Source organism: Myxocyprinus asiaticus, chromosome 4 (assembly GCF_019703515.2).
Source record: "Myxocyprinus asiaticus isolate MX2 ecotype Aquarium Trade chromosome 4, UBuf_Myxa_2, whole genome shotgun sequence".
NCBI classification, from domain to species: domain Eukaryota; kingdom Metazoa; phylum Chordata; class Actinopteri; order Cypriniformes; family Catostomidae; genus Myxocyprinus; species Myxocyprinus asiaticus.
Genome location: NC_059347.1, coordinates 31,058,491 through 31,074,917, shown reverse-complemented (window position 1 = coordinate 31,074,917; position 16,427 = coordinate 31,058,491). Strand labels below are relative to the sequence as shown.

Genomic DNA, 16,427 nt, shown 5'->3' with positions numbered 1-16,427 from the left:
AGAAACAAAAAAGAATTTAAGGCACTGTTGATGCTTGAGAATTAGTCTACTATTTTGTATAATTTACAATGTAGATCTTTTAAATTGGGAAATAATGTGAATCAACAGATTGTTATAATTTCACTTCAGTCCTCTCTTTATCAGTATAAGGAGGTAAAAGACAATATAATAAGGGGAAAAATGATAAAGTTGTGTATTTTGTGTTAAGGAATATACATGTCCTTGAAAGAACTTGAAAGAGAAGAGATATTTATTGATATTCTGTCTAAATGATGGCACTGATAACCTAAGAGATCTTTTCTAAGCAAAAATTATGATAATTAATAATTTTTTTATAATTCCACAATTACGACACTTTTTTTTTACTGCCACTATATTTAAATATTAATGTCTTTGGAACTTTAATTGCATCAAACACAAAAATGATGGCATTGTCCTCAAAGAGGACTGTATTCAAATATTTTGATAATGGCGCTGCATGGGAGTGTTTTTATTTAGGATATAGCTTTGTAATTTTGCCCATATGCACTTTATATGTTTATACTGTATGTGTATCACTGTATAATTGATTTTAAAAAATGTATTTGAATGCATTTGACTGTAGGTAATAAATTAAGTGAAACAACAAAGTTGTACTCCTGATATGCAACTACTGGAGATGATGATGTCATGATTTTACCGTTGCAATGCGACCCACAGTCGCCCACCTGTGCTCATGAAACCATAGCCCGTAAATTCCTTTTAAGATCTTAAAGAAATTCCTATGCATTATCAAAATGTCATAGGTTAATAGAATAAAAGAAAATCTTGATTCTTGATTTGACCACCAGATTGAAGCAAACCGATTTTATTTACTAATCTTATAAATGGGCTAATTGTTCTTCACCCTCTTTACATTTTTTTTTTTTTTTTTTTTTTGCAAAAACTTCCAAAATGATGTTTTACCGTAACAAAACGACAGCGCATAATTTATCTCGAGATAAAAGACAGCGGTATTCCATTAGCGATTCTATTATTACAAATCTAAAGTAGGATTAATGAGATAAGTCAGCAGAAGGTAAGCTAAATCTCTTTTATCGATTGTGAAATCTTATTAATTCTCAAGATCAAGGTTATGAGTTTGCACGCTGCTGGACACCGTCCAAAGCATGGACCAACTATGGCGTCCCCGTTAACTTATAGACCCCATAGAGAAATCTATAGATTTTGTGGAGTTCACTAAATCCTCACATTGTTTAATGTTTTAACATACTGTACTGTCATGAAACGGTTAAAAAGATTTGGTGATTTACTTAGGATCTGTAACGTATTGGCGAATAGGCTATTAGTGTGTGTGTGTGTGTGTGTGTGTGTGTGTGTGTGTGTGTGTGTGTGTGTGTGTGTGTGTGTGTGTGAACTCGCTGCTGTTTCCCACAGATGTTAATACAGACATCATGAATCCAGCCGTGTTGAGGTCAGTTTGAGCACGCGGGGCTCTCGCGCTGCTCTCTCCTCGAGCTGGAGAGCCACAGCAGGTGTTCACGCGACAAGCCTGCTGCGCGCATTCGCCGTCTCTCAAGAAGCTGGGAAACATTCTGTAGATGCCGATACATAGCAATACAGCAAAGTGATCATTATCATTAGACAAAACAGCACTGTGAAGAGTTACGAGGATTATAATAAAACGACATAATTTACAGTCGGATGACGTTGCAAGTGCGACATGTTGCCTGTACGTTCATAAATCCACGTAAAGACAGTAGTCGTCCTTGATTTTATGAAAGCTGTTGGACAAAGAGACTCAATGTACATCTACTTTACATTCGTTTATAAGCAGGCCTAAAACAGTCAAGGGCTTTTAGTCAAGAGGCTTTTTGGCTGACAATTATTAAAGCTATACCTAAAAAAAACAAAAAAAAAAAAAAAAAAAAAAAAACGTAATAATAATAATAATAATGCTTTTTTGCTGACAATTAAAGCCATCTTCAAAAACAGCATATTCATCACCATAATTTATTATTGGGCTATTCACGCATTAAATGCATAAAAATGAAATGAAGGGATTTCTTCTTGAATTAAATATATATATATATATATATATATATATATATATATATATATATATATATATATATATATATATAAAACCGAATTATATAGCCTAGTATTTTGTTTTAGTGGACTTCATAATGTTTCAGCTTTGACACTATAGCCTGCAAGTAAATCGCATCTACAAACTGTCGGCGACCGAAGAGTTAAAGGGAGGAGACGAAGAGTGTCACGCCTCATTGGGCAGATTATGTGCAGCAAACAAAAAGTGTGTATCTTGGTGCCACTCAGTCAGTGAATCGGCCCCATCTGCACGCCTCTCTATACGCTCGCGAATCATAAGACGGTCGGCAACACTGTCACTTTCAACAGACGGGGAAATGTACTGACTGCACGCACTTCACTGGAGACATAGAACACATACTTGAAGATATATTGACAGCAATTTCGAAACCTTGTGGATTATTTTACCTTTGTACCGTGGTAAGTAAGCTCAATTTTGCAATATAGCCTACACAGCCGGAGGCTAATAATTCGTGGGGTTATGTAGCGCGCAAACAGCATCCTTGCAGCAATGTAAAAACCTCGCAGATGGGAGACGAGAGCGCGCTGACATACACGTCCTGTCACTGAAGCAGGGAAACGGGTTCAAACGTTATTACACTCCCATAAAGTTGGAATAACAACAAAACCGTGGGTAACAAAGCGCAATAAATTTTAACCTGAGACAGGAGGTCATGAGGTTGGTCTCCTCTATTTTAGAAATGCGCATAGATTCGTGGCTCTTTTATAGTATTTAGTTGAAATGCATATTCATTAGATCCTTTGTGCGATTCTCAGTAGTGAGAGTGCGACCTCACAGCTACAAAAGGAGAGGATCGTGAAAGGAAGGGCAAAATACACACTAATTCACGCTTTTTATGCATGCAGGGAACTTTAAGCATCTGTGTCCCGAGCCAGACGAGTCTGTTTAAAAAAGCAACCTTAACACAAATAAATTAGGATATTAATTATCAGCGGAATAGAATTAAGTTGGTCTCTCTCTCTCTCATCATGCTTTTGGGTATATATTTTATGTTATGCGCTTCAGTTGATTCAGTTCGGAGATAAAAGCGATATAAAATTAGGATGAACCGCTTCATAATCTTCTTTGTTTACAACAGTAGCCTGAAAACTGAAAACTATTTTTTGGTAAATTTGAGATGTTTAAAATGTGTCGGCAGAAATAACAAACTCGGTACAACAATGTAAAACATTTTCGAGCTCACAGTAGATCTGTTTAACCTCCAGCTTTATAGTTTCCCCCAATGTTGTCGTTATATAGAAACTCTGTTTCATTGGACTTTCATTTTTTGACCTTGTCAAAAAGCTGAAGAATCATTAGAAAAACCCTAGCAATAGTGCGGCACAATATCTATTAAAATGACCTATACAGTATAAACAGGCATTGGCAATACTGGCAAGTAAATAATCAATGTTTTGCATATCAGGATAGACAGACCCCCCCCCCCCCCCCCCCCCCCCTTTTATTTTTATAAAATGATGCATAAACGTACTTATCAAGTTGCACGTGTAAACTGCAATTTACGCGTAACAAGATAAGGGAGATTTGCCTCATTTGTAAATGTGCATTAGGCGTTTGTAGAAGAACAAAATAATTAACACCGCGTGCTGCCTTAATTAACGTCTCAGAAGGAAAGTGGTGGATTATGGTAATGAGTGAGCATACGTTCCTTCTTGTAGAATGGAGCTAAAGGTTAGATGACGTGAAATCAGTGACTTTGACAGTGCTTTTGAAATCCATTCGATGTGCTCCCCGATTGTAAATAGACCAAACGGTCTCATAAGGCCAGATTTTCACTCTTATCAACGCCATATAAAATAGTTTCGACTTCGCTTCCAAAAGCACGAAAGATTATATATATATATATATATATATATATATATATATATATATATATATATATATATATATATATTAAATAGCCACACATTAAGAGTTATTAGTATACTTGTAAATTTGTCACAGTCACGTGTGTGAATCGAATCAATGCACTGAATAAGAAATAGTCCCTCTTTTCTTTTCTTCTCTCTTTTTTTTTTTTTTTTTACCTTTTAACTACGAAATTACTGAAACGGTCTTTTACAGTTACATTTTGTCATATAAATTATAGCTTAAATAACATCCATATTAACCTATATGTCAATAATAGGAAACGAAATTACAGTCTAGACACAGGCCTAAATGTAATGTCAGTCTTTGTTACAACTACATGCACTGTCACAAAAAATCAAATAAAAATAAACAAATAAATAAAAAATAGCCTTATTTGTCATATAAATGTGGCATAAACTAAGTGACTCTATATAAATGAACTCTCATTAATTCACTCACATGTTTTGTCTTACAGCAAATGATGGAAGAATCCAGTTCTCATAAACTGGCCTGGGATGGCGACGCAAAGGCGATGCAGCAGTGTTTAACGGATATATTTACCAGCGTCTACACCACCTGTGACATTCCGGAAAATGCCATTTTTGGCCCGTGTGTTCTGAGCCACACTTCTCTGTATGACAGCATCGCCTTTATTGCTCTGAAGTCCACGGACAAGCGAACGGCGCCATACATATTCAGGGTATAACCGATATGTGTTGTTTATTATTATTAATAGTAGTAGTAGTAGTAGTAGTAGTAGTATTGCAGTTCCAAAAAATCACAACAGTTTGAAATGTTACAAGTTCAGGTAGCCTATGGACCTAATACGTTTAGTAACTCGCTTAATCGCTACTCAAATATTTAGCTATGTTATGTATACGAATTGAGGAAAGGCGACATAAATAGGCGAAATTTCTATATGGAAATTAATTGCTGATAATAATTGTTTATAGTTCTGAGAACCACAGGTGTATGTTTCTACAGTGAGGTTTCAGCTAAATGTTTAAAATAGATAGATGGATTAGAAACCATGGTCACTTGATGTTCTAACCACTTTTCTGGTTACAGGTGGACACATCAGCTGCCAACAGCTCCTCAGAAGGCCTGATGTGGCTGAGGTTGGTCCAGTCGGCGAGAGACAGGGATGAACAGAATTTAGAGGCCTATGTGAAGAACGGCCAGCTTTTCTACAGGTCACTGAGAAGAATAGAGAAGGATGAAGAGCTTCTGGTGTGGTATGGCAAGGACCTTATTGAGCTGCTGCTTCTGAGCTCAGGCAGAAACCAATTCAAAAGTAAAGGTACAGTTTGAAGAAGACCAATATACTGTCAAAAATGTCTGTGATTAAATTGTAGGCTAAATGGTTATAGAGTTGTTTGACTGTAGGAATACATTTTATAACTGATATATAATAATCTAAACAATTAGATTTTTTTATTTTTTTTATTTTTATTTTTTTTAAGTGTAACATCATTAAATGTCTCACTACCCATAATGTAAATACTATTTGACAGACAGAAAATTACTTACATTACACATTAATTAAATTAAATATTTGAAACCTTTTTTTTTTTATCACTCATTTACTGTATCTAGTATCATTGTGTACCAGTTTTTGGACACTTCTCCTAACATTTATCTTGTCTTTTCTTATTTGTTTCTTCTTCTTTCTTTTTTTTTTTTTTTACAATTATCTGTTGCAGGAGCGTCACCCTTTTTGTGCCCAGACTGTAGCCAGCGTTTCCAGTTCGAGTTTCCCTTCTTGGCTCATCTTAGATTCCGCTGCACTAAGAGACTACAGAGCATGGCCAGCCCAGAGGAGGAGGCCAAGGATGCCAGTGGCCAGGCTAGTCTACCTCCTGCCAGGTCTAGTCCCAAACTGGGCCGCTCTGATGGCTTCTCCAGTCCACAGGATGGAAAACCATCCACAGACTTCCATAATCTTGCCAGGGATTTGGAGAATAATAGAACCAGTCCACCAAGTGACAAAGAAGCCGAGATCCTCAGTGAAAACTCTGGAAAGCGCAGGTTCTCTGACATGGAGGACAGGAGGAATAGTGGATTATCTCAGCCTCTGAAATCCAAAGAGGAGCTGGCCAACTCAGCACAGCAGTACCGTGGAGCATACGGTCTGGATGAGAGCAGACGGGCTTTCTCTCCTTCTGTTTCAGAGTCAACAGAAACCAAGAGAAGCGCCTTTACAGAGGTCAAGAAGTCACCTCTGAGCTTGAAACACAGCAGCAAAAACTCTAGCTCAAACTCTGAGAACATGGAGGTTGGTCGTCCCACAAGCAACCCGACTGAAAAACATCTAAACATCAGACAGGTTCTCAGCGAGACTCAGCCCCCGCAGTCCCGAATGGAGACCTCGTCAATTGGCAGTGCTTTCACTTCAGTGCCCCAGCAGGGTAGTGGAGGCTCGGAGAGAAAGAGTGCCTTTAGCCAGCCATCTCGCACCTTCTCACAGCTATCACCTCTTGTCATGGCACCCAAGCTTCTTCCTGCGGTAGACTGCCATCCCACAGTGGGTGATACCGTCTCTTCCAGTAGACTCTACCAGGCAGACCACCTTGCCGCAAAGCTCCAAGGCTCAGAACTAGGCAGCAACTGCCCTGTGCCAGGTGGGATTGCAAAACAGAACCCTTTCTTGTACGCCACAGCCTTCTGGCCCAAGACATCAGGCCCCATCCAGCTACAGATGCCCTCTGCTCTTACACTACTGCCACCTTCATTCACTTCTCTTTGTCTACCTGCTCAGAACTGGTGTGCCAAGTGCAACGCCTCCTTCCGCATGACCTCTGACCTAGTCTACCACATGCGCTCACACCACAAAAAGGAGTATGCCATGGAACCTCTTGTTAAAAGAAGGAGAGAAGAAAAGTTAAAGTGTCCAATCTGTAATGAGTCTTTTAGGGAGCGGCACCACCTTTCCCGGCACATGACCTCTCACAACTGAGTTTTTGAGGATTTATTTGTCATTCTTTCCTCCTTTCTTTTTTCTTGCAAAAGGAGAAGTTACATTTTTTTAATCAATAGGGAATATGGTTAATCTGGAGGAGTAATGGCAACAAATTTGCTCTCACTTTCAAAAGACGTTATTGTTTAAATGGTTTGATTTCTTCAAATGTCATGTTTTTGTGTATGAAAACGCATTTGACTTAAAAACCTAAAATCTATTTATATGAAGCACTTAGTATTTGAAAAAAGGGACAATAATAATGTAAGTGTACTTTGAATTTGGTATATATTCATGTAAAATGTATAATAAATGATATTAAGATGCAGATCCATTTCATTGAGAGTTATTCAATGAGATGTTATTATGTCTATATGCATAAGGATATTGAAAATTGGGAATATGATGTTGAACTGTATTTAAGAGTGCATGTAAATTATAGTTATTGGTTTAAGATGCAGTCTATTTGAAAATGTAAATACTTGTTTTGTTTGAATACAAAGTGTAATATTTTGTGTCTGTGAGGAATAGATACAGTGTTTCTTCCTTTTGCTGAAATTTACTATTTGATAGTTTATCGAATCATGTTGAATGCTTTGACAATAAAATAGCTTTATTTTTAATTGACTGTGTGATTAATTCTGCTGGACTATTAAATTATAGGAAATAATACGGGGAGATTTTCAAGATGCATGCAGGGATGCTTTACAGTGGCTAATCCTTTTGAACAAGAGCTAAACAAGCCGTCTTTTAGAATTTCGCATATAATCACATGCCCTGGTTTGGGATAGCCTATACAGTTTCACAGACTACAATTGCTAATAATAATTTTAAAGAGATTTTTTATGGTCAAAAACACGTCTCGAATAAACGAGCCGTACTAATTGGCAATGTTGTTGAAAATTAAAACGTGTAGAATAAGCGGCAGTCTAATAGACCCACAGTATTAGACAGGATCTTAAAATATTAAATGCACAATACATCATTCTTAAACTTTAATCTATTGTAATACGTTTACTAAAATCCTTAGTGTATCTGTCGGACCCGATAATATTGCCGGAAAATACCGTCGTATCGCATAAGAAGACACTAGCATAGGCCTACATATTGTAAGGTTAACTAATTAAACTCATTATTTGCTATTTCATAATAGCAAAAACAATGGAAATGATAATAATAATAATAATAATAATAATAATAATAATAATAATGACATTTTATTTATAACATTAGGCTACAGTAACATTTTATACATTTAAAACAAATTTATAATATATATATATATATATATATATTTACTGTATATACTCGTTGGGGAAAAGTAGGTCTATTAAATTAAAAATCAATATGAAATAGCGAGACACCTTCAGTAAACACGATCTCACCAGTATTTTTTTATTTATTTATTTATTTTTTATTCTCAGACGATAAACAGTAGCATATAATAATAATAATACTTGTTATTATTATAAAATGAATTAAACATTAAAATAAAAAATAATAATAAATCACACGCTGCTGCTACTTTAGACCTTGGACTGAATGGGCACTCGTTAATTCTAAATGACTCGCTGTAGTGTCACAATACGATACAATAGAGTCAATTATTTCATTTAATTCACTGTTTGTGTTCGTTTTGTCATCGTGTAAAGTGCACGATTTAGGTAATCGACAAGGGTTAATAGCTACTATTTAATTACAGCCTCATCATTAGTTGCTAAGGTAAACTAGACTATAATAAACTACGGAAAAACTGGACTGAAAACTCTTTAGCTTGAATGTATAGTGGCTTGAATGTATGGCTAGGCTAACTGTAATTTTAAATAGGTCTACAAAAGAACACAAACGCCCTCTAATAATTAAAAATATATAATCACATTTTAGCAATTTATTACTTATCTATCACAAGGGCCACACGTATGACAATAAAAACACAAGCATTACAACCGTAGCTCTGTCAGTTTATAGACTACCTGTCACAATCAGCTGTGATTTGCAGCTATTGTTTTACCATAATAGACAATAAAAACACCATATGATTGTTTTCCTTGCTTTATATTACATAACTATTTATTTCTCAAGTATAAATTAATATAATAATTTATACCCTATAACCAGGGAGCTGATGGAGTTACAAGCTGCTACAATAGCTCAACAGTGACACCAAGCTTTTGTGATGAAAACTTCAACCAAATCAGGATTTTTTTTTAATTAATTGTGATGTCAGAAAATAGTCTTAGTGCGCCTCCTATTGATCGATAAGTCAACACAGTCTAAGTTCATTCAGCTCCAGCATTCGTTGAATGTAGTCTTAATGTAGCCCAGTGGTTCTCAAATTATTTGGTCACGCCCCCCTCTGAAACAACAACCCCCCCACCCCCTTCAATAAATAAATAAATAAATAAAATAAAATAAATAAATAAATAACTAATCGAAAGTGATCAAAATGTAAAAGATTAACAGCATTTTCTTTTATCTTCATATCACGTAAAAAGGTTTTGTTTAAAAATACTGTGAAAACTGAATGGAAAGTTACACATCACTGAAATAGAATCTGAATGAACATTTGTCACAATGCTAACATTGTTCTGTTATTTAGTGTATAATTTCTGTATTACATAAATACATAAAACATTTTATTTATGCCTATACATTTTCAAACCATACAAAAACAGAAGGAAAAATAAATAAAAAGTGATACTGCTGCAGGAGCAACCCCTTGGCATGAACACATTGCAAACCGCATCCTCCATTCATCTGCATTTAAATAGCAGAACGTTTTTCTCTCAATGGAGACATTTTCACTGGATAGTTAAAAAAAAAAAAAAAAAAAACGATTCATACCTGTGAATGTTAATCCACCTCAGTAGTATATATAAAAGCATTTTAAACTCCCGTAAACTTCCAGTAAGAATAAACGACTGTGATTGGCCCATTCTGGCCAGCGCTGAGAAAAGTAACAGGTACAAGGTGTCACCGACAAAACTGAAGGATGAGAGGATGGTGATAGGCTGTCCATGTTCCAAAAGCACCATACAAGTCGTCCTTAACTCTTGTGCCTTATATATCAATTCTTCTGAAGCCATTTGATAGTGTTGTGTGAGGGACTGACCGAAATATCAGTGTTAATTCAACGTTTCCCTCATTTGAAACTGGCGCGCGAGACATCTTTGTTTACATAAGCGCGGTTGAGAGCGCACCTGACACTATTACATGCTTTGTGCTGTTCGCGCTGAGGTGCCTGCCAAAAGTTTAAACATAGCAGGAGAAAAAGTAGAGGTGTAGAAATTGGTTCTTTGGTTCTTGCGTGTATTGTCACTATTTTTGCTGAATGTGTGAAAGTGATTTGAGAACGGGTCAGACTTCCTTGCCCCCCTTACAATACCTTCGCGCCCCCCACACTTTGAGAACCACTGATTGCACTTTTGCGCAAATAAAGGCCAAATTATTCACAAAATAAAACACATTGTAAGCATGCACTAAACTTTGAATTAAAGTAATATCAACGTAATAAACATTTGTAATGCTACATTTTCTAAGCATATATAGCAATCAAAAATCTCTGTTCAAACTATAAAGTTATCAACTGGAAGATGATGGTAGTCACTTGTACTTAGCAGAGATATTTATTGTCTAGCACATGTTTTGTGACTGGAGTCATCCGTCCCTTCATAAGCTCCAGTTACATTTGTCACTCTATCACTCAGCACCCCAGGTCAGGTTCAGTTTACCCTTCTCACATGTGGCCAATGCGGTCACCCTTGGCTAACCTAGCTGGCCCGCTTTTCATACTTTACATGTGGTTTTATCCCTTGGTGAACCACTTTTCCCTACATCTGTCCCTTCCCTTCATCTTCCTGTTGTTCCGTAACTTCTTGGCAACAGGGCCCTTGCATCAAAATAGGTCTGCGTGATCTTCGGAAACACAACGATCTGAAAGAGTATAATGTACGAGTGAGGTTATTAATAGATTATTCACACTAACGATGCTGTGACACCCGAGATCATGTCAAAAAGGATGAGAAATCCAAATGCATGATTTATAATTGATTTACTGTCTGTATTGCAGATGTATTTATACAGTATATATGCAATACAGACAGTAAATTGGCTTTCTCATCCTTCTCAAAGTGATCTCATATATTTACTGTAAATCTATCTATCTATCTATCTATCTATCTATCTATCTATCTATCTATCTATCTATCTATCTATCTATCTACCTATCTATCTATCTATCTATCTATCTATCTATCTATCTATCTATCTATCTGCCTATACATACTGTATAAGTATACATAAATATTACATCTGCTAGAGATTAATTAGATAAACTGCAAATAAACATATATGTTGTCAATTTATTAAATTAATCTCTAGCAGTTGTTGTTCTATTTCAAAGACCATGTCTATTCCATGGATTAAACTTGACTGTCACAGTATTGAGTGAATCTAGCTATCTTTAAACAACAAAGATGAGACAGTCTGCTAAGTTATTTTAAATCACTACATATTCAATCTTCCTCTGCGTGGACATGGACAAATTTACACTTAGTGTTCACTTCAGAGATGAATAGATCCGCTTTATAGGCATGCTTTTGCACTTAGCAAGCTCTCTATCCTCCTCAACTGTTTGTACCTGTCTAATGTGTGTCTGCCTTGCAAATTCTAAGCATTGCTGAGAGTAATAGACAGATCTGAGAGCAGGCAAGTATTTAGGCTGCACCTGTCTCACTTCTTCAAAGATCTGTCCTTCATGGGTCATACACTAAAACTTTTAGTAAAGAGAAACATCTTATCAATTGAATTTAACTATCTCTTCTGCTGACCACAGCTCTCTGTTTTTGGTTATAAACTTTGAATACAACAGAGTTCATGTATTTATATACAACAATCATAAGAAATGTTTTTTTTTTTTTTTTTTTTGTAGCAAGTGGTTTATACCTGGTACATCTGGTAAAAGAATGCTATAAAAGTCCTGAAAAGGAGAGGACATTTTAATAAATAGATTTCTCAAGGTAACTGGAACTTTGATGCCTGTGAGACTTTACTTGATTTTTTGAAACCATACAAGTAAATGTGTCTTTTGCATGCATATGAAATCAAAGCAAACAGCTCTTGTTCACATTCCATTGTTATAGTTATACTGAGCATGCAGGTGTCAGCAGCTCAGCTACTAACAATGTCAGACACAGCTGTTGTTCACTGTACTAATACTACAAGGTGAAGTACAATCAAACATAAATTACGCTACTGCACAAGAAATTTACCAGTCATTCATGAATTACTGTAAATATAGACACCAGCACCAACACGTAATCGTTGTTGGGTCATGCCAGGCCATGACATGTTTATACTGAATGTCATGCCTGCTATCCTAAATCAGTGTACAGGTCTCAAATTTTATCATGACTGCCACCAGGTTCGTTGTTGTTTCCATTTGTGGGTCTTTTGTCACAGTGCAAAGGGTGCTTCTTTCATTTACTTCCAAAGAGAGGCTGTTCTACACCAGAGGTAAAATATAGGCCTTTGGAAATCCACTGTAAAACTATACGGAACTAATCTTTCAACGCTATGCAGGCATTTTGAGTGTCCAGCTCTGATTACTGCGCCTCTGAGCCAGTGCAGTCAGGTAGGCCTGAAGGTGGATTTATGCCACGGGAAGTGCACAGGAAACTCTGTGTTGATTGGTGAGAGGGGGAAAATTGTGACTGTTTGTTGATTTTACTAGATAGGAATAAGGACTAGAGAGGGAGAAGATAGGGGGGAGGATGTGAACACTTCAAAAGATGCATTTCTCTTATCCACAGTGAGGGATATGGGCCTACATCAGAGGGTCCAGCAATTTCCGTAGCCTCAAATCTGACCTGGAGGAATGAAAGCTAGAGCAAAAGCCTGGCACTCAAATGAAGATGTATAGAGTCCGAGGTGCAGATGTGGATAATGTATTGGGACAGGACTGTTGAACATTAGAAGTTTTTCAGAGGCTAGGTGGTCAACGAGAGACAAGTACAAAGATGAGGTGGAGAATGGCTCAGTTCATAGTGTTTCTTAGTGTTTCAAAAAACAGAGTTTAAACAATAAAAGGCAATCAAGTCGCACAGATACGTACATGCTACAATGTTCTACTGCATCATGACCTCCAACAAAAATGGATGATGTTTTTTTCTCTCATGATAAGCTCCAACAACCTAAATCTTTTAAATTACTTGGCTATTTCTTCATATGCATTGTACATAATTATGCATAAGAATACACATTGAGGTGACAACAACCTGAATAGCCTGCATTCTCAAGCTATGCTTCGAAAAGCCCAGTGGATGATTCATTTAGTCATCCATAATCAAATGATACAGTTGGGCATCACACATCAAGGTAAACTTCACTGATAACACTTATTTATGTATTATCTAACATTTAATACATATATCACAATATTCTATATAACTCAATCTAGTTACAGCATGGGATTAGTATTACATTATCATTGTAAAAAGCAATAAATTGTAGTTATTGTCTTAAAAAGCCATTTTTACCTGATCTATCCCTTAAATGAATAGTCACCCAAAACTGAAAATTCTGTCATTATTTACTCACCTTCATGTTATTCTAGACCCATATGAATTTCTTCTGTGGAACACAAGGATATATTAAGCAGAATGACAGCCTCAGTTACCATTCACTTCCACTGTATGGGAAAAAAAAAAAAAAAAAGGTGCAATGAAAGGGAATGGTGACTCAGAGTAACAAAATGCTCCTATTGTGTTCCACAAGAAGAACAAATGTCATAAAGGTTTGGAAAAATATGAAGGTAATGAATTATGACAGAATTTAAATTTTTTCATTTCAAAATGTTCAATTATTAATTAAAAATTACTTGTTATAGGTTACATTTGTTGGTGCAACTTGTCAGGTTGATTCAGTCATATAAATTAATCATTTTGACATGAATAAAAACTGTTTTATTTAGATGTTACCATATGAAGCACATAGAATTGTAGATAATATATAACAGACAATTATATAAATGTATTTGAGTGTTTGTTGTTTAGTTTAAGAATTTATTTTAATTAATTGTTTCATTTGAAGTTAATTTGTCATAAATGGATGATATGCTGTTTTATGTATGCTTGAATGGATTACCTGACGAAGACCTAAGCCGTCGAAACGTTGTACTTATTAAAATTCTGTGAGAGCATGATCAGCAGTGTGCGGTCCCTATTTTATTGTTTTCTTCAATGATTATTGATCTTGCACCTGTGTAAAATGTTTTGGATGTGCACATGCTACTTTTTGTACTCTGGAAAAATATGCCCATATAAATGTAAAAATGCCTCTGGAAATCAACACTAGGGGAAAATAATACTCTTAATAAAAAAGCAATTTTTTGACACTGATTGACACCTTTTTAAGAGTACATTGGTGACCTTTTATTTACCTCTGACTGGGCTGTCTCAGGCGAGGGGAGAGGCAGAACTTTCCCTGCTCGTTTTTACCCTTTGCCAAAATCTGTCAGTAGGCACTGATTGCTCTCCACTGACAGTATCTTGTCAGTAGTTGCAGTGATCACTGACAGGCAGCTCTATCTGTAACAAGTGAACAGGTGCTTCTTTGTTCCTTACCAAATGCCCTCGGACAGTTTGCAGAAACGCTGTGCTGGCTTTCTCACAAATGAATGGGGGACTACTTTGTCCAAAGCAAATGTTTAGATCTGTGCACAGATTAAATGCTTGGCTGATCCATAGACTGTTTTGAAATGTGTGGCCATTTTCACGTTGCCTCATGCTCCCACTCTCAGGAATGGAAGGAGGGAAAAGGATGAGAATCTTTGACCCTTGAGCAGAGCTTAAAAATGTGTCTCTGGTTTAAAGAAAGCTCTAGCTAGCGAGCAAAAATGTACTCTCCTGTTCCGCCTTGCTGTGGAGGAATGTTTTCGATGAATGTGAGCATGTTTGCAAGGACTAAAGTCGAGAAGAGGTTCTGGGGTGTCAACACATCCACAACTTGATTGTTGCAATTGTGGAACATACAAAAATCATAAGAGAAACACTCTCAAGCCAATGGATGCTATGGGCTAGTAAAATACACTCCAAAAAATTAACTTTCACTATTTTCAGTTTTACTCAATCCTCCCATGTTCATTTTACTCAAAAAAGTCATGTAGCCAAGGGAACTTAAATTAACTGAGTTGATTCAACTAAAAACCGTGTCTTGTCAGCTTTACTTATTCCATTTGTGTTGGGACTACATAAATATTTTTTGTTAGGTTAACTGAAACTGGGCAGAGGATTTCTAGTTCCCTTCATGATTTGTGTAACGGTGTGTAAATATGTTAATATGTTAAATTACTGCATAAATGGGGACAGCACCATCTATACTGTGAATGATGGTATTTGACGAGTGGAATAGGGAACTCCCACAGCAGAGCTAATGAGACATGCTGTGGGACTGATTCATTCTCTGTGCCACGAAACCCTTATTTCCATTTTTGTATCTCCATTATGCAGTTAGCCACACACAATAAATAGACTGCCCAGGCAAGACCGTCACATTGGTGCCGTGAAGTTGTGATGACAGCGTGTTGCCATGGGCTGTGTCTTCAAGCAAGTTGATAGAGATTGCCGTGCTGCTACATAGGGGTCGTGAAGCATCTGTCATCAGCTGAACAGCTCGTCATCAGTCCTCAGTCTTTCAAATTTAAAGAATTCATCGGCTTTATCCTTTTCCATTTATGGGAATTTTTGCTCTGATCATTGACATTGGGATTATGTTTATATGTGTGCTTATGCCTGCTGCACATTGCTTTGCCCATAATGAGTGATGGCACTAGATATTTACCTAATCAATCCACTCCTGATTCAGTAGGCAGAGGCAGAGGGGTTTTTGGTTTTCCAATTCCCTTCTCAATGAATAGCCCCAATGCTAGTGGTAACGATAGCAGATTTGGCATTGCAAGAGAGGTATGTCCTGTAAAATGCCTGATACAGCAGACATGCAGTCAGATGTCAATCATAAGTCTAGAGTGGCCAGCATGTCAACCCCAAATGCTGAATATGGTATGCCTGATATGCTAGGGCAAATTAGCTCAATTGTCCATCAGATCGGTCAGCAGTTGGCAGACAGCATTATGTCTCATTTTAGTCCTTATGGTTTGGATGCTGATACATCAAATAGACAATGCCCTGAAGATTACAAAGCCGATAGCCCTTCGAACATGGAAAATCTGTCACGAAACCAAGTAGTCCAACACAGAAAAGTCAAGGAGCCACCTTCATTTAGAGGGGATGGTTCTGACACGATTGAAATTGAGGAATGGGAAAATCTGATGAGAACATTTGTTAAAAAGGCAGACAAGAATGTTGAAGAACATGTGGATGAAATCCTTGTAAACCTGCGAGGTAAAGCAAAAGATGTAGTCAAATTCTGGATCAGGAACAGTGATTCCACAACCACAGTCTGCCCAAACTCTGTCTACAGCCTGCTGCGCAAACATTTCAGTTGTAATCA

General features: G+C 36.7%; 1 protein-coding gene across 1 annotated transcript; it reads left to right on the top strand.

Annotated features, from left to right (window-relative positions):
- Positions 1-2,334: 2,334 nt before the first annotated feature.
- On the top strand, positions 2,335-7,504 carry prdm8b (PR domain containing 8b). Its single transcript, XM_051695789.1, has 4 exons — positions 2,335-2,511; positions 4,440-4,664; positions 5,033-5,264; positions 5,668-7,504. Exons 2-4 carry the CDS (start codon positions 4,443-4,445, stop codon positions 6,918-6,920), a joined length of 1,707 nt encoding a protein of 568 aa, XP_051551749.1. The 5' UTR covers positions 2,335-2,511; positions 4,440-4,442; the 3' UTR covers positions 6,921-7,504.
- The last annotated feature ends 8,923 nt before the right edge of the window (positions 7,505-16,427 follow it).

What these genes read in the sequence shown, in the direction of transcription:
- prdm8b (XM_051695789.1), top strand. Translation starts at nt 4,443, where the DNA reads ATGATGGAAGAATCCAGTTCTCATAAACTGGCCTGGGATGGCGACGCA. An exon ending in CGGCGCCATACATATTCAGG is followed by an intron (nt 4,665 to 5,032) that starts GTATAACCGATA and finishes TTCTGGTTACAG; the next exon opens with GTGGACACATCAGCTGCCAA. An exon ending in AAACCAATTCAAAAGTAAAG is followed by an intron (nt 5,265 to 5,667) that starts GTACAGTTTGAA and finishes TATCTGTTGCAG; the next exon opens with GAGCGTCACCCTTTTTGTGC.